The 25,401-nt window shown below is 38.8% G+C and overlaps 1 protein-coding gene and 1 long non-coding RNA gene across 3 annotated transcripts in view; one reads left to right on the top strand and one right to left on the bottom strand.

The window, feature by feature from the left end:
- KLF7 (KLF transcription factor 7) overlaps positions 1-25,401 on the top strand; it is a 92,869-nt gene that overhangs the window by 53,406 nt on the left and 14,062 nt on the right. Inside the window, exon 2 of one of the 2 annotated variants that reach the window (XM_075180221.1) lies at positions 2,792-3,220. In XM_075180221.1, the coding sequence (XP_075036322.1) occupies positions 2,792-3,220 (429 nt within the window). Of the gene's footprint in view, positions 1-2,791; positions 3,405-25,401 lie in introns of both variants that reach the window. The other variant, XM_075180220.1, reaches the window with a different exon arrangement.
- LOC142097942 (uncharacterized) lies at positions 3,919-16,867 on the bottom strand. The gene is made up of 3 exons (XR_012678279.1): positions 16,775-16,867; positions 15,807-15,889; positions 3,919-5,337 (listed from the first exon to the last, which is right to left on the bottom strand). It is a non-coding gene; the product is annotated as an uncharacterized LOC142097942 (long non-coding RNA).

The following is a 25,401-nucleotide window of genomic DNA, read 5'->3' as shown; positions in this document are numbered from 1 at the left end:
GACTTGTACCATGTGATTTAACAAACCTAAAAATTAGCTTGGCACAATTTCATAGCACTGAGACGTTTGATTATTGGAGAGTTCAAAGATTGCGTTCCACTATCTAAAATGCATGTAGAAAATCCATTTGAGCAGCTGAACCTCTTTCACCTGAAAAGAAGTGCCATTCCTAGTGATGCATGGTTTAGTCATCAATAAAATAGCTTTGAAGAAAGTAAATGACAAAGTGTTCTTTATGGCTGGATTTGCAATTGTGAAACTGCTTTTTTCTTTTTCTATTTGCTGTGGGTTTTATTATGGTATGTGTGTCACCATAATCTTTCCTGACACCTTTTTTTTTTTTAGACTGGATTTCAGTTACATGAAATATTATGGAGTAGTTTTCTTATAGGAATTCATTAAAATTTCAACTCTCACTATGTCAGCTTCTAAATCTCCATCATATTAGACTGGCCCTGGGCAACCATTTTAATATCCACGAAATAGCTTATTTTCCAAAGCGCTTAAACTCCTAGGAAATAGATCTACATTCCCCATTGTCTCTAGGCATCCATTATGTTTTATAAAAGCTGTTATTGTCAGTCTGCTAACCATTACCTAAAGTTAATAACATGTTAATTTCTCACGGTATAGCTTCATGCAAACCCCTAATCCGGTTTCATTTATCAATGAAAGTAGCATAAAGTAGTTTTTATATAGTATATTTTAGAAAGTGTTTTAAATAAATTGGTATTCATGGGGCTGTTTTCCGAATTCCACTGAGAAGTTGTTAAAGGCTAGTAAAAAGAAATGGGAAAAGAATGAATGTTATCGCAGCTTTTCAGATAATCCTGGAATGTCTTGCTGCAGTTTTCATTTTTTTTCTTTTTTTTATCATTGTGTACTAGCAAACAGATGCTGTGAGCCCTTAACATCTTCGTGCTAAAGAGAGAATGGCAGCCGAATTCTAAATAATATAAAAGTTATTGAACAGTGGACTTGCAAAGTTACACAGGACAAAGTGACTTTCGGCTAGAGCCAGTGACTGGAGTGCTTTACTTTTGAGCCAAGGCATTTTAGTCTGCTAAAAAGTGGTTCACCAACTATTTCTGAACAAACATTTCTATGTATCATAGTCAGGAAATCGAACAGCTCATATTCTTTGTACTGTGATCAGAGATACAAAGTGAGGAACTGTCATCCAATTAAATGGTCCTTCTCTGACTTGTTATATACAGCGTCAGTATAGTTAATCTGTTGTACAATTGCCAAATTTATGGTGCACTAGATGTACAGTAAACTTTATGATTGGGTAATCAGAGGTAGATCTCAAGATCCCTTTGCAAAACTACACCGGTAACACTGGTCGGCTCATGCTTTGGGTCAGTGGTATTATACCAGCTAATTATGGCAGATTTCTTATTTTTTTTATGCAATCAAAAACACTTGTGACAGTAGTTTTTTTTTTCCCAGTATATAAATGCCACGGTTTCCCCCATTTGGGGTGTTAAATGCAGAAAACCAGTATCTGACCTATCCATTTAATCCATATGTAGGAGTCTAAATGCTATCAAAATAAGAGCTCCAATTTGAAGATTTCCTGTAGCAAAACTAACACTGTCAGGCTAACCTGGAAGATGTAGGAGCCCATAAGTGAGAGGAAGCTTACATCATACCTCCTGTTCCAATCTAGATTTTCTAATATTAAAAGGGGTATGGTCTGGGTGGGTCAAGAGAGAGGACTTATGTGCCTCATTTTTTTTTTAACTTCGTATGTTTAGTTTGGTACGGTTTATTCATGTGTAGGTGTATCTTAAAAAGACAAAGGACTTAAGCAGTCTTCAAATCCTCTATTTATAACACCCACTGTGCAGAAAACTGGCCATTAACAGCAGTAATCTCAATTCACTAATAAAAATATCAGCACCAGCAGTTTTGAAGAGATGGCTTGTTAAGAGTAACGACTGTGAAACGAGCGCCTTGATATTGGAATTGTCATCATGTCTACGTGTTATTTGAATGATACCATCTATTGCATAATGATAGTTTACTACAGTAGAGAACATTGCCCATATTTTTGGTTTTAAAGCTGAACACAAGTAAACATCCCCAATCATAGAAATGGGTGTATTAGTTTTTGGGATACTTCTCAATTCCTGTAAGAAAATGCGCCTAATGGGTAGATTCAATTAGCCATGTTCTTCTTTAGAACAACGCGGCACGTGCACTATTACCATTTCTACGGTACTTTCTCTGCTGATTTTTACTCGCAGGTCTGTGAGCTGTAATAATGTGCGGGTCCATTGTTCTAAAGAACAATGCGGCAAATTGAATGTACCCCTATGGTAAAGCGGTTTTCTATATACATTTTATAAAGTTAATCTTCCCCCACACTTTATGACCTCCCATACTAGTCTTTAATTTTTTCTTCCATCTGCTTTGTTTTTCCACTTACCTGTTTGGCCATAAAATGCTGATTAAGGTGTATACAGACTTTAAACCACTTACCTACCTACAAAATAATCACTTTACAGGAACCAAGGCCCTATTGTCATATTGTCATTTTTGCAGTTAACAAGGTTTTTAGAGAGCTGCTTTAAAAAAAACATAAAAAAATGAAGCACTTAGGTTTGATAACTATCAAAAGCTAGCCACCATTCCTTATAGGAACATACACATTACTATTTCGACATACTGTATAGCATTGTCCATGTTATGACTTTAATGATAAAATTATTTGATTGCTTTAAATATAATCCTTTGCTGTCCTATTTGCTTTGTTGTTGAAATCTCTCTCCTGTTACATTCATAGACCTGTCTGGAGTTGGAACGGTATTTGCAGACCGAACCAAAGAAGATGTCAGAGAGTTTTGGGGAAGATTTAGACTGTTTCTTAAACAGCTCTATTGCTCAAGGTGCAGATGGCTGTACACGTAAGATTGATCCCATTGTAATTCCTGTGGACATCAGCACATACGAGAAGTGCCCTAGTATGGACCTTTTGCTTTCACAAGACAAGCTTCTATCAGAGACATGTGTCAGCCTACAGCCTGCAAGTTCCGCTATGGAGTGTTATACATCTGTAAACCAGGCACAGCTTAATGCAGTGACATCACTAACGCCACCGTCTTCTCCAGAACTCAGCCGGCATCTGGTTAAAACCCCACAGTCCCTCTCCGCTTTGGATGGAACCGTGACATTAAAACTGGTTGCAAAAAAGGCCTCTGTTAGCTCTGGAAAGGCTGCAGAGTCTTCATCAGCCGCCATAACGTCAAAATGTGGCCTAAGTGACAGTGAGCAGACTGGGAATGCAGGAGAAGCCTCACCTGAAAATAAGAAAAGAGTTCATCGTTGCCAATTTAATGGCTGCAGGAAAGTCTACACAAAGAGTTCACATTTGAAGGCCCACCAGAGGACGCATACAGGTATGACTATAATGTTTTTAGTTCATTCGCATGCACCTCTATTAAAGTGCCAAATATATGTGTATTGATTGCCGTAATAGACCTGCTTTTACTAGTCATACATCAGTCTAAAATATTAATGACAGAATATATACTGCCAATCAATTGGCAATTCCCTCAAACCAGCTCACCATTACAAATCCCCTTTAACAAAAGATAACATGCAGTTGGACAGAAGTTACATTTAATAGCTGTTTGGTAGATGTGTTAACACATGGTGTTTTCTTTATTTTTAACTAGCTGAAAGAATATTTGGTGTAATGAGCAAAGCGATACCACTTTCAGAGATTGGAGGAGTTTTATTTTAATTTTTCGTCAGTGCAGCTGATTGACAACCTGCTTTATTTTCTGCATTTTGATAATTGATTTTTTTTTATTGATGAGTTGTTGTTCTATAAAGTTGGGAGTCAGAGGTCAGGGAGATCCGTGGCACTCAAAGAGATATCTGTCTTTATTACTAAAAAAAACCATTAGCGAAACATTCAAGTAAATTGCTTTAAAGATCCCATATAAAAGAAAAAGAAAAAGCTGCATCAGAAATAAAACTCCAAAATAAGACTGGCTTTTTTCTGCTGCACAAAACAAGAGTCCTATATCTGCCTATGTTGACTTTTTAGTAAATATCTCATCACAACAGTAGATGTAGTTGCAGCTTTTTCAGTGTGGCAGGTCTATTGTCCATAGCATTGTGTAGTATGAGCACTCTGCTGAGTTTAGTTGCTTGGCATGGACCCTGTACTTTGAAAGGGGCAGACAAAATATTTGATAGAGAGATCACATAAGGGCACTGACAAAATGCAGAAATGGGAAGACTAGATAGCAAATGAATTTAAAAATTGGACATGAACCAAACATCGATTTAGCCATCCTCACAGAGAGAGCATTTGGCAGATTGTTTAAACCAATTAGTAAGGATTATATAAAAACTTCAGAGTATCCAAAATACATGTAACTCTATATGAAATCTGCATTTATGCTTATGAATTTCAAGTTATATTATTTTCAAAGGGAACCTGTCTTGAAGCCGTTCTACATTTACAGTAAAGACAATGTAATCATCTTACCCTGTCACGATCTGCTTAATCAGTGATAATTGAAGCAGTGTTGTGTATCTTTCCAGAATATCTACATGTTAAAATGAGATGGTGTACAAAGGCTGAATAATTAATTTACATTTCTAAATATATAATATAAATGCTGCTGTATTGATTCAAACTGATGTAATACATGGAATGCTAGGTCAAGCAAAAGAAAAGCAACAGCTGCATTATAAATAGATTCACTTAACTTTTGTCACAGAAACAGTTAATAGGCGAATGTCTCCAGTACTCCTATATGTATATGACAAAGTAAATACAATTATTTATGTTTGAAAACACAATTTTTTTTGTTTTGTTTTAATTGTTTTACTCATTTGGACAATTTCTCCATGAAAGTGACAATGGTTTTAACAGCATTCACAGTTAATTGGTTTTGTAAAGTGATAGGATTTAAATGTACATTTAAGTTTTCTCCGACCTCCAGAGACCTAGAATAATAGCAATAGGAGGTGAAGGAACTATAATTAGGGATTTACACAGTGTTGGGAAAAGGTGTTACAGAGCGAGTTGGGGATGAGGAAGATAAGGGTGGGGGAAGATGGAAAGACTCATCATGATGATGATTGTTGCTAAGTAACCCCTTCAGCAGTAAATGCAGTCTGTTAATTGGCTGGCCTGTTAAAAACTGGGAATCAGCCCGAGCTTGCTACTCGGCTGTTTCTTCTTAGTTGCTCTGTTGCTAGACTACTGCATCTCTTCTCTCGCTCCCTCTACATACTGACAGCTAATTGGCTGGCTGGCTGGTTGGTGTTTCTGCCGGGTACCAGTCTGAGCCTGCATCTCGGCTGTTATCCCTGGAGGCAGGAGGGGGAGGGAGAGAGAGAAGGAGTGAGAAGGATATGTCAGCAATTAATGGAGCACAAGTGTAAATTCTACACAATGTCTGCCACCTGCGGCCCCCCTGAATCAGCCTCGAAAACCAAATCCTTTATGGCCGTGTGCACATCACAAGTGGGCCTTTCCTGGATTAGCTGCTTTTACTCTGTTTAAAGACAAATATATATAAAAAAAAAAGTGTCCAGATTTTACTGGAAATGCAAAAAAAATTGAGTGAAAAGAAATGTGTGTGGATTTCTCTGTTCCTCTGGCAATGACAGGGTTAAGTCAATAGCAATGCCACTGCAGCTGGCAGATATATATACAGTATGCATGCATGTTTGGACTGAATGCAAAGATTTGTAACTAACCATATCTGCAATCTGCATTACATAAGCCCAAGATAAAAGCTGTAGGTAGTTTTGTGTGCAGTAATACAGAATCTTATGCAAGAAATGACATCAGGTTTAGAATTTACGGATTATACAGTTTATTTAATGTAAAACAAAAAAAAAACTAGCAGTTGTCTGAAGAAAACATGCTTTGTTTTTTAACAGACGCTAAGTCTCATATATATATATATATATATATATATATATATATATATATATATATATATATATATATATATATATATATATATATATATATATATATATATATATAGTAAGGAAAGGGTATGTGTTAACCCAAAGAGGCTTTTCTTAATCTGTATTGTAATGAGAATGTGTATATATATATATATGTATGTATATATATGTATGTGTGTATATATATATATATATATATATATATATATATATATATATATATGTATGTGTGTGTATATATATATATATATATATATATATATATATATATATATATATATATTATACATACTCAGTAACGTTCATATTGGGGTTTACTTAAGGCACTTACTAATAGATATATCATATTAAAATACGTATTTCTCATAAATGTTTCTCCCATCCCTTCTAAATTTACTGTAAGATTTATAGTAGTTGAAAGTTAGTTATGTTGCATAAAATAATAAAAGTGAAAACCTTAAATAAAGATAATTTTTCCTTTGTTTTTAAATATTTATTGAAATGTTTAATTTTAAAATAAATTAAATCTTTGTCATCAAGAATCTGAATGTACATTCGAAATGCACACATGGAAGTGGCCAGATGCTATTAAGTGGTCACCCCGAGCGTTACAATCACATAGGGCCCAATCCATGAGACTAACCTAAGCTGACGAGTGGACATGTTACATTCACGGCCATCAAGTAACTGCATATTTATCCGGATTGCTGTTCATGATGGTGTCTGGGCAGTTTAGTTTAATATTGCCAAATTGCTTGATAAAATTGCTCTGTGTATGTAAAATGCCATTTTTGCTTTAATTAATGCTTCGTAATGCAAGATAACGTGCTGCCATTTATTGGTTGCAGTCAGTCAGTAATATTTAATGTTTACTTGACAGAACAAGCAATATGGCAGCTTCTATCAATGATAATAGATGTAAAAGTTCAAAGACAGAGTTTGTGTGGCTTTTTTTTTTTTAGTTTCAATTATATTGCTAGAGTAAAATTAACCTTTCCCTAAATAAGCTGCTTTGTATTAAGACAATGCTATCCTAATAAAAAGTTACCATTATAAGTATTCAGATAACTTACATTATGGTAGTCTGTACAAATGCATTTCATCCTGCATGAGCACAAATGAGCTATTTACTCACTGATTCTGACGATTGCTGGTGTTAGAACAGGGACATAAATACAATCTGCCTGTTCTATAGATAGCGTATAGACTCACATGTAACAATATTGATTAATTCTATTTCTATGTAAACCTTTCTGAGGATATTTGTGCCTCATTATGACAATTTGCAGGCCCCTAGGTGGGGTAGCAGCTTTAGCCCCTCGTGTGATATTCGACTTTGGCTGCCATATCAGACAGCCTTTGCCAGTTATACAATCATATAGGCACCTCTGGCAGATATATAAACATGGGTGCACCTATGGCAGGTATATAAACATTGCCTGGAATAGAACAGTGGCAGCTCTGTAAGGTATTTGGGGCTCTTTTGCAGGTGTTTAGTTTTAGGGGTACCTCGGTATTGTATATAATAAGGGCACCTCTGGTTGGTATACAAAGGTTTATTATCATCTTGGCCCTTCTGCAAGTGTGTGTGTGTGTGTGTGTGTGTGTGTGTGTGTGTGTGTGTGTGTGTGAATATTTATATATAATTTTTTTTTTTTCTTACCAGAGCTCTCCCAATATTAAAAATATAATGCCAGAGGTGCCCGCAAAGAGCATGCCAGTCAGAGGTGCTCTTACAACAGAGGCCTTGTGCCCCTCCACAGTCCTCCACAATAATATGTCTTACTGTCTGGCACCTCTGGGGGTAAATATATCAAACTGACAGTTTTCCGGCGGGTTTGAAAAACCAATCATATTTTAGCTGTCATTTATGTAGTACATTCTACAAAATGATAGCTAGAATCTGATTGGTTGCTATAGGCAACATCTCCACTTTTCAAACCCGCCAGAAAACTCTCAGCTTGATACATTTACCCCCTGGTGTTTTATCCTGAAGCGGTGTATGGCTGGGAGGGTTTGCTGCCAATGGAGGAAGAACTTATGGCAATGGCTGGGCCTCTTACACCCACTGAACCCTAAGTTCCCAAATATGTCACCTAGAGAGTAATTCTGCCTTGGGCAGAAAACCTCTCTTTAGGTGTTTTTTAGTTGTGTGTTTGTTTTTAAGTAACACACAACTTCCAAGTTTTCATATTCTTAATTAAATTATGTAATCGTTAATGCATTGAAGATGTCAAAATGATGGACAACAAATAGAAAATCTCCTACCTCCTTATTTTCTACAAAGATGCAGCTGACTGAAAACATTCCCTACAGTCAATGCACACTACAGCTGGGATTGTGCTTGCCATGCTGGTGGAGTGAGATGTAATCCGCAGAAATAGTTGCATAATTTAATACACAAGTTTTACATACAATCCTCATCTATTTATATAGTACCACTAATTCCGCAGCGCTGTACAGAGAATGTCCCTACCTCATTTGAGCTTATAGTCTTAATTCCCTAACATATACACACACAGACCAAGACAATCTAGGGTCAATTTGATAGCAGCCAATTAACCTAGCAGTATGTTTTTTGGAGTGTGTTCTGTGGGTTTCCACCCATACAAACTCCACACAGATAAGGCCATGGTCGAGAATTGAACTCATGACCCCAGTGCTGTGAGGCAGAAGTACTACCCATTAAGCCACAGTGCTGCCCTGTACAAGAAAATATACTGCAAATTGTGGTTTATTCCATTTATTAAACATCACAGCGTTCAATATTGTGTGTGTGAAACACTTATCTGTTTTTCAGGTAAAATAGTATGAAGAACAAACAAACAATATATGGGACTTGTAGCCCTCCCCAACATCTGGAGAGCGATGGGTTGTCTGCCATTGGTACTTCACCAAATCTGGTTTATTTATGCAGCAATTGGTTTGTGAGTAACTATTACCGTTACTACAGTAATAGAGCGCATTATTACTGTTAGTACGGTAATCTTTAACGCTGACTTTTTTTATCCCGGCTTTCTGCTTTCGGCTCCCTGGTTAAAATCTGGGTTAAAATGACAGTATTAACGTTAATAGAGTGCAGGTCGCGTTACTCTCAGCAGTAATGCGGCCAATTGAATTCCTCCCTCTGAATCTTATTTCTATAAAAGTCTTATTTCCTATATTTCTGAAAATAATAGAAAGACCTTCGTAATACTGTTCTGCATTTTCTTGTTCAACTTATTATCACAGGTCTTTTTAGAGCAAATTGTTTAGAAATTGCAGCGTCCGTTTACTAGGTTAATGTTTAACTCTTTTGCCGCACCAGCTGGCTGGCTTGACCGGAGGCAGCCTTATGTACCAGCTTGAGACACCTGGTATCTCTCAATGGGTACAAATTCACCTAGGCAAGTATCTTAATAAAAGTAAAATGTAGTTTTATTGTAAAATATACACAGCACTGACAGGATTATAACAATTTCAATTAATAAGTACCAAGGGGTTCAGGGCACTGTGCCAGCACCCACAAACATACACAAGGAGAGATTATTCTCTCCAGTACTGGAGAGCCATGTCCACCAATCCGGTCTTTGGGTCCTTCACTCCTTTGCTGGCAAGGCATTGGCAAATTCTACCTTCAAATCACTTTTAGCAGGCACAGAAGTGGTAGAGTTAAGTGTCACGTCCAATGATTCTTGCTATGTATCCTGACCAGCCATACTCCTAATATCCTTTTATGCACAGTTAGAAGATTGCCACATTAGTGTGGCTTGTAGTAGTGAGGGTGGTAGATAACTATCACTGGTCAGATTAGTACCAACTTATCAGGGGCGCTGGTATTACCCATCTTTGTTCCTCACATAGGCAGCAGCCCTCTTGCAGTGTTTGGCCTGGGATGTCTGGTAGAGCTTGATATAAGACAATAGCATCCCATTTGTCTTTACAAAGGGAGCAAAATCACCCAGGTATTGGTGAATATGCAGTTACCTCCTTGTTTAACCCCTTCCAGTCTTTTTTGGCAAATTAATTCTCAATCAGCACTTCTGGTAGATAGTGACTGGCTGCTAGTACAGTCCTGCATGGTAGCTGTTGGTCACAATAGTATATATAGTAGTGATTGAATGGGGACTCCAAAGTTGCTCATGTGAAAATAGCTCTTTAAAGGGATTTGTTATATATATATATATATATATATATATATATATTTTTTTAACATTTGTTTTCAATTTTCAACTCTTGCCACACCTACTCTCCCAGAATTTCTGGTAGACTCCTGAATTAGGGTAGACCTCAAGACAACTCTCTTTAAGAGAATGCTCTTGTCGCAAGATTGGTGGAGATGTGTTGCGAATCACATCAAGCCACACCAATCTTGGTAAACTCCAAGTTACAGTTTTGAGGTGGATAGGGCTTGACGGTGTGAGTGCCCCAGATACTTCAGCTGGCAAATTGTCATCCACCTTCTCCTTTTCTACCTCGCCTCCAGCATCACTCAGAAGTGAGACAGAAAAGGTGGGCATGTATGTATTAATGCGGTTGGACAGTGACTTTAAGGTTCTCCTCCTTGTGTGTCTAGAAATTGTTTCATTGCTGGTTTATATGGTAGTTTGTTATGTTATTAATCCTATGACTAAGCAATTTAGGTACTGACATCCATAACTGGTTAGGGGCTATAGTGCTCTTTGAATTTAGAGCCTCATACAGCAGTGAATAACCATCAACTTGTTTGTGCAGCCCTATTTTCTGCAACCACATAATAATGTTCCTTGGTGCATCAAGATTAAATTGAGGATTTCCTCCAATTATGGTATGTGGTACTAATACATGGTTGTTTTCAAACACAGACTAAGGGCTAGATTAACTAAGCTGTGGGTTTAAAAAAGTGGAGATGTTGCCTATAGCAACCAATCAGATTCTAGCTTTCATTTATTTAGTACCGTCTACAAAATGATAGCTAGAATCTGATTGGTTGCTATAGGCAACATCCCCACTTTTTCAAACCCGCAGCTTAGTAAATCTAGCCCTAAGGGTCTATTTATCAAAAGCCCTCTGTTTTTATTTTTAGAGTTAGATATTTTATAAATATGCCGTTTCAAATCATTTTATACACTTGTACACATTTCATTAATTTAAAGAAGCGCCCTTTTTTCCTTTCAATATTTTATAAATGCCTGTCTCAGCAATAGAAAATCTTCTATCAGGCAATTTATACATTAAAAAAAATGTCACAGGGCAGTTCAGCTCCCTGGCATCACTTGTCCATCAGCCTGGCCAGTCTGGTGTCACTTATTGCTTGCCAGTTCAGTCTGGTGTCAACCTGCTCATGCGCACTGTAGCTGGACCCAGACTTCCAGTTGCAAATTATGTAAGAAAACAAAAAGACAAATTTGGTCAAAAATGGAAAGTAAAAGAAAAATGTTTTATTGTATTAATAAAGCATTTTTTCTTGTTCTGTCCTCCTGAGATGGCTTTAGCAATCAAGGACAGTGGCAGTGCTTGTACCACCACTGTCCAAGATAAATAGCCCCCAGCAGAGATAGTTTTCACTGGCCAAGGGGCTGTTGATAAATTGGAAAACTCCCTAAATCTGCGGGATTTCTTCTATTGATAAATAGACCCCTAAGCATGATGAATCATTGGGAAAACATTGTTATAGGCACAATTTTGGAGAATTCTAGTTTCTGAATGAACAAGTCTCTGTATGAGACTACCTGGGCATGTTGGATCTTCTATTTCTACTACAGCTGGAGAGCCACAGCTTAGCTACTGTCACTTGTAGCTTTTCCAAATCACTTGGAACCACACTTTTATTGCTCACACTATTTGTTGTTGGAAGGTACCACTAAAGAGATGATGGATATGTGCATATGTGTGAATGATAGCAGTCTATAGTCTGCAGGTGTCCAGCTTTGCCATTAGTTCTGATTTTATGAAGAAGTACAGAACAAGATTACAGTGGAAACAGAAATACGGGAAAAGTATAATATGATGTGCTTTGATTTAAAATGTAGGGGTCGATTTAATAAACTGTTATAGGCCATAAATCTGAAAAAATAGCTGTTTATCTGGTTATTGGCTATCACAGGTCTTCACTCAGTTTATGAAGGGGTTATTACAGGTGTGATATTTCCTGCATTAACCTTCTTTTTGTTTATTACTGCAGTCCACATAGACACTATGGGGACTGTGATGCTAGGGATTTATGAAGCAGCGAAAAAGCATTTCTGTTTGCTGCATATTAACAAGATCTCAGGATGGCATTCGCTTACCTTCTCCTATGGGGTTCAGTGAAGTCAGAAAGTCTTCACTGGATCCCCTATTGGATGACATCCATTGCGCATACGCTGGCTTTGCCGCTTTTACATTCGCCAGCAGCGCTAGTGGAGCCCGGTATAATAAATTGAAGCGCTTTGGCGCTCTTTATCGCTACGATTGGCAGTGATATATAATGAGTGGTAGCACTGCATTTTAATAGACTACTTACTGTACAATATATTACCTAAAAGTTTGCGGTTACTAGCTCAGATAACGTAACGGGTCATTTGTCCACTAGTTCAGTTACCAAATTTGTTGTCCATTGTTTCAGAAAGAATAGATGATGTGTAAGAGCTATTATATTTTAAATCTGTGACTGCCTTCAATACTTACAGGATTGTGCCATAGTATTTACTGCAACTTTAAACCATATGAGGATTGCTACTGTAGAGGTCTACACCTTTATGTAACATCAGATATTTCAGTATCTGTTAGAGAAGTGATAAGGATATTCTCACCTCCTCTTCAATAGTTCACTGTTCTCAGTTTCCCTCACATAAGGTGTCATATCACAAGATTCCTATTGCTTTTTGCTAATGTTGAATTTGCAATTCTCTGTCCTTATTTATCTTCAACATCTTACATTTTATCGAATTAGCCCTTAGCTTCTCAGGAAAGTGTTTTCCTATTCTTATAAAGTCATATTATCAGCTTTCAAAGCCTTTAAAAAAAGAAAAGCTTATTCAGAGTGAAGGTGTTCACAATAGCAATTTACTGGTATGAAACTTGACATTAAACTGTTATATTACTGTTTAGAAAAACACAGACGACAAATGCTTTGTAAACAGCAATTGCAACAATGACATCTGCAGTTTAAAAGAAGGTACTGCACTCAATTAAAATATGTAGTTAAACAATGCATGAAATCAAACTTGATCAATTTCTAATTGCAGTTATTGAAAAGCTCAATTAAGTTGAGTTTTAAAGAACTTAAAATAATACAAATTTTCTATTTTAAACCTCTAGTTAAACCTCTAGTTAGCTGTACTGCAAAATGTTACAATGGTGCATAGAACATTGTTTTCTGTGGGCATAGGACATTTTAGTGGGAAGGCAGGTCCCATCTAACTAGCTGTATCTTGATGATTGGCATGGTGCTGAGAGGAGGGTTGGTGAGTACAAAGTTCCCAGATCTGATGGAGGTGATTATGGTAAAGGCGGATGGGGCTCTGTTGCCAACTGAGGACCATCCTCATACCAGTACCTGTCGTTCCTCTCTGCATCCCTGGTGATGGGATTGGTTAGGTTGTGGAAGGGGCTAGCTTAGTGGTTTTGTTTTGCACTGAGAATGAAGCAGTCATTTTGGTCAGACCCACCCAATGATTTGTGTTTTTTACCCCAGCATATGGCTTGTTTTTAATCTTGTATACCCTAAAAGTGTAAGAAAAGGGATGTTAATATGATAAAAGGGATTTTGTTTGTTTGGAATTTCCAGGTAATGTGTTGAGATTAGCAACCTTGTGATCTTGGAAGCAAGATCACTAGGTTGACTGTTATGTCCTCAATAACCCACCCAATCCTCAGTAATTATTAACCCCTCCTTCCTACTTAATCATTAACTCCCTCTACCTCACCATTGTTCTGTTCCACTGCACTTACCATTTACTATGTTCTTCTCAGTATTTCTGTGCCACTGCAGGTTCATATAATATACAGTGGTTGAGTTGTATCCTCAAACCCCTGATACTGTCCAGGTCCCCTTCCTGTATAGACATGCACCTATTACAGGGCCTTCGTTGAGCTGCTGCTATACTTCCTACCACATACAGTCCTTCTCCTCCGAGTCATGGAGCACAGCAGCCAAGAGAAGTGCCATTTTTTCCCCACCGAGCTCCTGTCTGCGCTTAACCCTGTTTTTTCCCCGACACTGGTCAATGTCTGCTACATTACTGAGGGGGAGAATCTTTGCTTGGTGGCCCTCTGTTCCCCTGTATTCCTCCTGCGGTCCGCACCTTGTTGGCTCCTAAGTTCAGCCGCTTCATATTGCTGAAGGGCCCACTCCACCACTTTGGGTAGCCATAGATAATGGTGATTACGTGATTTCGCCTGTGTGTTTCAGCCATGCTCCCGATTCTCTGTGTGGTCCCATGTTGCAGTCATAGCCGGATTTAGACCTCATGGGGCCCTAGGCAAGATATTAGTTTGGGCCCCCCCTCCCTGAAACAATTCATAGCACTATATTTTTTTAGCATAGCATATACCCCTATAGTTAAGTAGAAGGGTAAACTATGTGCTGCCGCACATCACGCTGCTCCTCCTGTATCACACTGTGCTCTCCTTTATCATTACACTGCATCACATTGTGGCCCCTCATTACTGTCCCTCTCATCACACTGTGCCCTCCTTTATCATTACACTGCATCACACTGTGGCCCCTCATTACTGTCCCTCTCATCACACTGTGCCCTCCTTTATCATTACACTGCATCACACTGTGGCCCCTCATTACTGTTTCTCTCATCACACTGTGCCCTCCTTTATCATTACACTGCATCACACCGTGGCCCCTTATTACTGTCCCTCTCATCACACTGTGCCCTCCTTTATCATTACACTGCATCACACTGTGGCCCCTCATTACTGTCCCTCTCATCACACTGTGCCCTCCTTTATCATTACACTGCATCACATTGTGGCCCCTCATTACTGTCCCTCTCATCACACTGTGCCCTCCTTTATCATTACACTGCATCACACTGTGGCCCCTCATTACTGTCCCTCTCATCACACTGTGCCCTCCTTTATCATTACACTGCATCACACTGTGGCCCCTCATTACTGTTTCTCTCATCACACTGTGCCCTCCTTTATCATTACACTGCATCACACCGTGGCCCCTTATTACTGTCCCTCTCATCACACTGTGCCCTCCTTTATCATTACACTGCATCACACTGTGGCCCCTCATTACTGTCCCTCTCATCACACTGTGCCCTCCTTTATCATTACACTGCATCACACTGTGGTCCCAGCAGTTAAAGACAAATGACTATGGACCCAATATTTTGTCAAAGGATCTAGCAGAATTTTGAATTATACTAATCATATACTCCATACAATGAATATTAAGCTTAGTGGTCAAAGTGGAAATTTAGAAGTGGCGGTATGAAAAATGTAATGGGAATGTAAACAAGTGAATGGAATTTTATTATTTTACAATGAAGGCAGTATGAGAAGTAGCGGTATGGCCTACTACCATATACACCCCACTTCCACCACTGCTTACCTTTCAATTCACACAAATTGTACTTTATCTTTAACTAAACTTAGGTATTAATCATAATTAACATGTCAAGAAACTGCAGTTCAGGGTTAGCAAGCACAGTAATGAAAAAACAGCAGTCTCCTATCACTACCATGTCACAGACCGTCCGCCACTACAGTTACTGACTGCAGCCCTCTACCTACAGAAACATGAAAAATTGCTGGAATGTAATAATCATGTTAATATGTCGGTCTTCTGCATGAATCCCATAGTGCAACATTTAAACAAGTCAGACCTCCTCACAATATAAATCCCACCAGATTCAGGATAGTTGGCAGACTGTGCTGCTCTCTCCTACCTGTTCTCGTCACTTTCATCACTTGTGGCTGCTGTGTCTTTAGATCAGTTGTTGCTTCTCTGGATCCTGGAATGTTGGAGACACTATTTGGAAAAAAAATGGGTACATGAAATTTAGTAAACTCCAACCAGCCCCAGTGTTAAATCAATATAGCACCCACATTTTATAAGTAGGCCTCCCTCCAACCAAAACATTAAATTAATAGTGTTACCATTTAAAAAATAAACCTATTCCCCTCCCACAAACAGCCCCTCACACACATTATATAAATACACTGGCCCCTCACACACACATAATACACTCACACAGTGGCCCCTCACACACACATAATACACTCACACAGTGGCCCCTCACACACTCATAATACACTCACACAGTGGCCCCTGACACACACATAATACACTCGCACAGTGGCCCCTGACACACACATAATACACACACACACAGTGGCCCCTGACACACACATAATACACACACACAGTGGCCCCTGACACACACATAATACACTCACACAGTGGCCCCTGACACACACATAATACACACACACAGTGGCCCCTGACACACGCATAATACACACACATTGGCCCCTGACACACACACAGTGGCCCCTCACACACACATAATAGACACACACACACAGTGGCCCCTCGCACACACACAATACACACACACACAGTGGCCCCTCGCACACACACACACAGTGGCCCCTCGCACACACACAATACACACACACACACAGTGGACCCTCACACACACATAATACACACACACACACAGTGGCCCCTCACACACACATAATACACACACACACAGTGGCCCCTCACACACACAGTGGCCCCTCACACACACACATAATACACACACACACAGTGGCCCCTCACACACACGCAATACACACACACACACACACAGTGGCCCCTCACACACACATACTATTAATATACTACCCTACCCCTGCCCCAACTTACCCTTTTTTCATCTAGGAGCTGTGCAGTCTTCTGTGTCTTCATGCCCTTCATACATGGGACGGCACCTATCATGTGGTGCACGTCCCATGTGACACACAACAGGCCACACACAGGAGTGAGGAGACCAGCCACCACACTAGCCCCTCCCCCGTTTCGCAGCACCGACCCAACCCCCTCCCCCGACTCGCCCCCCCCCCCCCAATAAGGAGAAATGTTATGAGCATATATAGAACAGGAGTGTTGGTGGGTCAATGTTATATGGGTCCTGTGGGTTAATCTTATGAAGTCAGGGGTGTTAATGTTATTTGGGAAAGGTTCTACAGTTAATTTCTAAGACTGCATGTGGGCTATCTTGTACATTTGCAGATCTGTGTGTATCTAGCATTTTGATAGATGTACACAGATATGCAGTGGTAAGGACAAACGCTGACAAGCAGCTTTTATATTTGTATACCTATAGGGTATTTATATTACCAAACAGCTTGTACCATGTATAATGTGACATTAAACGAGCATAGGTTAAATTCTTCTCAGTTTTTGTAACATGTATATTCGTTTCCCTAGCATAATAGACCTATATGTAAAATAGAATTTTGTAATTCAAAAGTCATATTAATACATCTATAAACTACTGTACGTAATATCTGTATAAACAGTGAGTTCTTATGTCATCACTTCAGTGTTCATTAGGAAAGCTTGTGTATTATAATAAATAACACATTCTTTACTGTGAATTATTATGGATGATTCCTGTTATTATATCCTCGTGCTTTATACGGTCATGTAACTCCTTGGTGACTTGTGATAGTCTTTGCAGCAGTGTATTATCTTATGCATATGCCTCACTGCTTCTTTGTGTGCATCTATATTGCCACATTCAAATGGCTTTGTCTCAGTGCATAGCTATTATTGTTTCTGGTGAAATGATGGAAAACGTATACATCTACATTAATGCATACCTAAGTCCCAAAATGCTAAAAGCAGTCATTGTTAAAATTATATGCCATCCTAACGGTGATCACACTTCTGCATTTAATGTACAGCATATTCTTTCTTCTGGGGCTTTGGGGATTTGAGAAGCCTATAGGAAACCAAATCAAAACTCACAAATCTGACATCTTAAATGACCCAAGAGAGAACTGAACCCATTATACCTTGCAACAAAAAAATCCATTTGCTAAAATGAGGCCTAATGCACGTTATGGATGACACATCCAAATAGCTAGCTCCATGTCTACTACGTTGCATAATAAAATCATGCAAAATGGATTAACTTAATTCTCCTTTCCTCCATATACTGCTTTGTGCCTCCTATGCTATTAAGTGAGACAGAAATACCTGTAAGATATATTTACAGCTGCCTCTTTGTACTGTTATTAGTTGTACATTGAAATTTTGCTGTACTAATGGTATATTGCAAGTCTTATACAAGCATTACAGTTTTACTGAATCTCTGCAACAAAATTATGCTTTGAAAAAAAATCAGTAGGAAGAATGTAATTCCAATAAAGTGATTCCTCTTTCTACCAACCCCTTTTGTCATGCCACCCTCACTTTCCACCGCCGTCTTCATGGCATGGAACTGGTTTAAATTTTTTTTATTGTATTTTGTCACTCTCCTTTTATTACCATCCTCAGTAAAACACTAGAATCGGACGCTTTTTTTTAAGCTGGCATTATAAAGCGGGAGCACTGTTCTTTTTTTAGTGTTATCCATACCTAGTGAATTTAATTTGTGGTGTTCCCAGAGGTGGCGGCAAATGTATGCTGCCGCTCACTACAGGAGCGAATGCAGTGACTGATATAGTGAGATGAGAGAGTGCAAGTGAGGACAAATAGCTATAGCTTTAGACCCCTAGGATGTTGCCACCTTAGATGAGGTTCTCGTCTCACCAGAATTGACTCTGGTAGTTGTATCAACTTGATTCTGGATTCTCTTCTCTTGTGTTACTCATCTACAAATTTGTTCTCTGCTGAACACATAACTGGTACAACATTTAGGTTAGTTGTGGATAACCACATCGATTTAGCCTTGCCGAGTGATGATCTCCGCTGGTATGCCATGGTGCTGTCACTATGAGCCACCAGCACTCAGACTCTTCACCAGGACACTTCTGAACTGGCAGAAAACATTGGTATTGCAGAGTATACCAGTAGTAGCAGTTATGCCCAGTAATATGAACAGTAGTAACCCAAAGGCCCAGTCATGGTGATGCCCAGTAACCAGCCACCAGTTGATGACTTGTAGCCAGCCACCAGTATATACCCAGCTATTTCTGTGCTGCCATCTTCCCCTACTCCCAGTCCATCCACTGTGGATAGTAGTGCTGCCCTGTGTCATATTTATACCACCACATGAGGAGAGGGTTGTGACACCTTCTAATCTTTCACTGCCAGCAGTAAATTAGTATCAGGTTGCCCATAGCCACATACTTTTGATAACCCTCGTCCTGGAGGTGCCATAGAAGAGGACCAATTGCAGGAGGGTGTGACATTGCGATTCGCATCATCATGGCCACGCCATACGTTGCACAATGCCTCAGACAGCCTGGATAAGCAGGGAACATGTAGTTCTCATGCTACATCGCTATATATATTAGGGAGATCTTGTGTATTCACAAGACCTGTGTTTGCCTTTTCTACCCCCTACAGTAATTGCTTTTGTACAGAGATAGCCCAGAGCTGTAAGTAGTCATTTTAGTGCCCTGGGCAAGCGAGAACACTGGCACAAGCCCCCTCCCCCTCCAATATTGGTTGGAGTAAATGCTGCCATCCTACTGCTGGGAGGTGTTGTACAGTCAAGTAAAGGAATTAGCGCTCGTGGTGACGGAAGTAGAGGAAAGAGTGGGAAAAGGATGTTTGTTGCTGTATTTAAAGAAAATGGGGTTGTGGGGGATCTGGCGCAAAATTGGGGGATGGTGGGGTGAGGGAAAATTACGAGGATAGATAGATGGGGAGCGTTAGATGATGGGGTTTGTGTGGGTTCCCAACATAGAGGGACCAGATAAATATTACCTGGTGCGTTCTATGGGAAAGTGTATTGTGGGTACTTTGGTGTATATAGACAGTATGCAGTGTTAAAACGCTATGTGCGATCACAGGAAAGGCAGTGTGATAATACAGATGAGAAACAAAATTATCTTGATTATAGGTGTAAAATCCAGATAAAAACTCGCTGGTTGTCTTGCGAATATAACAAACTCTGAAAATGGGATAAAATGAAATGCTGAGACCTGACAAATTGGCACAGTCTTAAGTATGACGTGGAGTAAGATTGATGTTCAAACACTAATGATACGCACTAGAAGGGAAAATAAAAACAGGAATAAGAATTTAAGATAAATATAAAAATCAAATGTAAAGCTAAAAATAAAATTTACAGTGAACATATAAACACGGATAAATGAGTCTAAATAAAAATGGGACAAAAATGAAAGACTGCAGAATATCAGCTGCCTTACATGGCATGTGTGCTGGGTAAAATTAAAATATATAAATGGAACAGAATACTATCAAATGTAGTCTTGTTTCTGTGTCCATAAAATATGTGTAAAAATGAGATATTAATGAAAATAAAATACAATAGAAACGTCCATAGAATGGTCAGGATACGGTACTGCCAGTAGGATGGGTGATTGGTTACACAGATACGTTCCTGCCAGTTAAACAATGGCAAAAGTGGCAGATGGGGTTTGCAGGAGGAGATAATCTATATGTTGTTGATGTGTTCAAAGGGTTGTTGTGGGATACAATTCATGTGCATCTCTTGTGACTGTTGTGGAAATGTAGTTTCTTTATCCTGAGCTGCAAAATCGTTGGTGTGTGGGGTAATCGTGAAGCAGATTACCATATGGAGAGATGGATGAGATAGTTGTAAAAGTACAGAAGTTTATTAACATTAAAATTACAATAACCTAATGGTGTTCTGATAAATGGCTCTAAAGGTGCTCACGCACACTGAAATATTTCCGACTACTTAGGTTGTTTTAGTCCTAATTGTTTGCAAAATGTATGGGCTCAAAAAGATTACCGAACCTGATCAACATCTGAAAAAAATTGGCTGCTCCAGTGTTCGAGTGTTGATCCCACAATGAGTCCACCTCCACATGTGCCTGCTCACTTCCTAAATGCTGCCTTGTAGTTGCAAAACGGTGTACAAGCGGTTTTAGTGCAAATGTCTTTATTGAGGTTCGTCAGTAACTTGCTCATGGGATCACGTTGGTTTAAATCAGGCTTGTCCAACCTGCGGCCCTCCAGATGTTGTGAAACTACAAGTCCCAGCATGCCCTTCCAGCTATCAACTGGTTGTCTACCAGCAAAGCATGCTGGGGCTTGTAGTTCCACAACACCTGGAGGGCCGCAGGTTGGACAGGCCTGGTTGAAATCTCTCTGTAGAGAGACGGACGCCTTTCTTCGTTGTTACATGCAACACATGTATATCGCATGAGACAAACAGCGGGCGGACTGTGAAGCCCCTTCAGACTTGTACCCTAGGCGCCTTCACTGGCTGTACCTCCCTCATTACAGCCCTGCCCAGGCCCTCATTGAATTTCACAGCATGCCCCACGCAAATATTTGAGAGTTCTATTGCCAAAGACAAAATTTATGGGCAAAACACTTGTTTGATCAGTATCTTGTCTTGAGATCGAACTGTCAAAATCAATATTTTGAAATTGTTACTCATTACAATTTTTTGATATGCTAAATTACAAGGTTGAATCTTGTGTACAGCACATTAAAGCCAGCAGCCATTTTTCTTTTACTGTCTCTCTCTTGCTCTCTCTCAATTTGCCCTTTAGTCTAATCAGAATACTTAATGAGCATCTGTGGGATATGAAATTAATCCTTCTAATGAAGGAAAGGCCTTTCTAATTCACTTCCAGCCTTAACATTTGTGAATCCCTTAACACTAGCAGGATTAATATTTCCAGGCATGCAAGAACATGATGATGGCGCTGGTGCTTCTGCCCCTCAAATAATTTAAGAAATGTTTGTGCCTCCAAATTTTTTAAACTAAAAAAATTGACACCAGTTTCCTCAATTTAAAGTGCACTTTAAATTGAGGAAACTGGTGTCAATTTTTTTAGTTTAAAAAATTTGGAGGCACAAACATTTCTTAAATTATTTGAGGGGCAGAAGCACCAGTGGCATTCATTTTGCGGGCTGAGCTAGTATTTGCATGTTTCGGGGAGATTCCAGGTTCTTCAACATATTGGTAGGCTAATATATATGGGCAAATATTATTTCGCCAAGAGGATGTTATTTCCCTTCATATTGTGTGTAATATTATTATTGCTGGATGTTGCCATATTTTTGTGCAAAAAATGAAATATCATTCATAAACAACAGTAAAATAATGTCACCAACTTTGAAAAATGTTCTAAAAAATATTGGAATACTTGCATTGTAAATTACTTTATTGAAAGTATGTCCCAGACAGTGGAGTGGTCATGTTTTAATGTTGGGGGGTTGGAGTCTGACAAAATATCTAATGTTGTATAATGTCGCTTTAACAGACTGTTATTACCCTAGTATTTTGGGAGTTTTAAACCACAGCCAAAAAATATGAAATGATGGTTCAGAAAGTCACAGCTAAAAAGCGTCATTTAATTCAATTAATGAAATCTTAATATCGGGGTCGCTTTTTAAAATCACTGGGCCCGATAGCAAAATTTCATGGGCCCAGTGATTTTTGAGAAGCGTCTCTGATATTAATATTTCATTAATACATGGCAATGTGTTTTATCTACTCCATTTAGGTTCAGTTCTGGAACTGAAAGTCTAGACAGCGCTACACTATCAATGTGCCAGACCCCGCACATCCTCAGACGAGTATTAAAAAGGCCAATGTATGGAAATAAACCTGAATCTCTACCGCCAGGCCCCATTGAGGCAGCATTGGATGAAGAGGCGATGGTTACGCCACTTTTTAATATAGCTGCGTGTATATAGCATAGAAAGAAAGATGTGTATTTTGACCCCCTGGAGAGTGTGGCAATCTCCCGTTCGGTTCAAAGCGCCACGATTCACCGGAAGTTGCAGCGTTTGTCCCCGCCCCTGCTATAAAATGAGGCGTTTGCGTCATTACGTCACGGGGGCGGGTCCAAAATGACGCGCATTTTGGAGCAGCGCCCCCATAACGCCCACCTCCCCCGGCAGGCTCCCGAAAGCCAACTTTAGAAAGTTGGTAAGTATGAATATTATAGGTGGTCATGAAGATTCCAGTCAGAATGACAGCTCACATGGACTTCAGGCTCTTGTAATATGTAGGTTTTCTTATTTTGAATCCTCCCCTATTGGGCTTCACTGTATAATTAGTTTTGCTTCATATAAAGAAAAGTGATAATAGACATATTATTTTAAACTTCTCTTGTGCTTGCCATATTTTTCCTTACTGGGAGTTGCTGTGGGATAAAAGGTTCATCTAATCAGCTGTCTTATTAAGCAAACGGTCATCTCTTTTAAAGTATAAATGACCAAAAAAATAATGAATATTCTGATTCACAGATGCTCTTAAACCAGATGTCATTTTGTTATGGTTAGAAAATTCTCTTACAAATTCTTGTAAGAGTATAAGTACATAATTGGCATCATTACGTTTTTGACAGCTTAAAATGCAAAACTCCTAGTACTAGATTTAATGTCAATAGGGGAAGAATGGGTTTATTGCATGAATATTGAGGAAAAAGTAAAATTTAAGTTTGTATTGTTGTGGGGGGTTTTGTTGCTGTTTTAGTTGTTCCAACTATACTGTCCCAGATTTGGGATGACAATGCCAAAGAAAACTATCACTAGGCAGACTTGCCTTTAAAAGCCATCGGCGCTTTAAATTTCCCTTGCAAAGTCACCGATTTCCGGTGACTTTCACAAACCGATGCTTCATACATTTATACCCATGAATGTTCTATTCATAATGTTTCTGAACATGTACAGATTTCTTTTTACTCTACTATTGCCCTAATTTTAAGCTGAATTTCTATATGATTAATTTGGCCAAGCACTGCTGCTTGTTATGGCCAAAACGGAACAAACAAATTCTTATCTAAATGTGATTAAATGCTTGGGTGTGAGAACAAGTTAGTGATTTTCACAAAGTGACATAAAGGGGTCTATTTCTTAAAGGGAAATAACGCATGTTTTTGCAAAATTTAGGGCTTTTCTCAGGATTTAGCCCCCCTATTTACCAAACCCTGTGATGCTTCCCCATCATCATCATCACCATTTATTTATATAGCGCCACTAATTACGCAGCGTTGTACAGAGAACTCATTCACATCAGTCCCTGCCCCATTGGGGCGTACATAGACCCCAAGTATAGCAAATTATAATTCTGTATTTCAAAGTTTGTGGGGATAGTTAAGTTACAAAATACTGGATGTATTATTAACGTGGTGAAAAACATGCTCATCATTTATAAACATTTTTAACTGTAACTCGCAATGTTTTTTTTTGCTTTTTTTAATGTAGATATTTAGAAAGATAAAGAAAACTATAGAATATTACTCAACAAATTGTTTTAATTTGATTGTATTGAGTCTGTGACTTTACCTTGTCTGGTGCTTTAGAAAAAAAAAATCAAAGAAGTACATCTGAGCTGTTCTGATTGGCAAAAACAATCTCTAATCTTCTGAGGGTCGAAAAATCCCATCTGACGGAGTTTAATAGGTCACCTCCATATTTAGCTTTAAGTAATACTGTAAGGATTGAATCCTAACCTTTTTACTCCAGCCCCAGGCAGGGCAATGACTCACTGTCTATCAGAAGACAGATGCTGCCTTACAAGTTGGTGGATAACAATGAGAAGAATTTATCAAATACCAAGTATTCTGGAGAATCACAACCCAAAAGCCAAGCATGAAAATTCCTTATAGGGTGACGCAGAGAAAACTTGCTGTTTATTGGCATTCTTGTACAATTACTATCTTTGTTGTATGATGGCAGCCCAGCTAAATTTGAACTTGGAAAGGCTCCTATTATTAATCAAATGAAAGCTCGTAGGCAAAATCTTGAACTTCAGCATACACAGAGGGAAAATTATACATTTTACAAAAGATAATACATCAAATACCAAATATTTTTGTCCTTTTTAAAAGGCAGCAGATATAAATTTGATTTTTTCAGAACAAACATGTCTGTTTAACTCTTTCAACTCTGCTACAGCTTGCACCCTGATTGGTAAAAACCATGTAAGTTACGTTACCACAGTAGCAACATCTAAGACATGTCTAGCTGGTAAAAGCTGTGCTAGTTGCCATCTGTCCCAAATTTCCAGGGACCATGCCAGCTGTAGGTGAAAATGCCTCTTTTTCTGTATGTTAAATGTAATTCTTACAATGTATTCTTATCCTGTGGATTTTTTTTTTATCGAAAAATATGGATTAACATGCAAAAAAACAAAACCTTTTAACTTCCATATACATGATAAGATGTGGACTTCCGTGCACAAAGGTCTATCAAGAGTGGTGATGGGCATGAGATGCTTATATGTACCAATTTAATAGTGTGTTGTTTTTAAATATTGGCAATTAGGCCCAGGTAGTTTTGCAGGCACTACAAGAGCTGAAGCATCATCTAAATATATTTTGGTGTATTTATTTGGCCACGACGGTAGGAGTTCTTACATATTT

Source organism: Mixophyes fleayi, chromosome 7 (assembly GCF_038048845.1).
Source record: "Mixophyes fleayi isolate aMixFle1 chromosome 7, aMixFle1.hap1, whole genome shotgun sequence".
Lineage (NCBI taxonomy): Eukaryota > Metazoa > Chordata > Amphibia > Anura > Limnodynastidae > Mixophyes > Mixophyes fleayi.
Note: the sequence above shows the minus strand (reverse complement) of the source record. Positions and strands in the feature narration are given on the sequence as shown.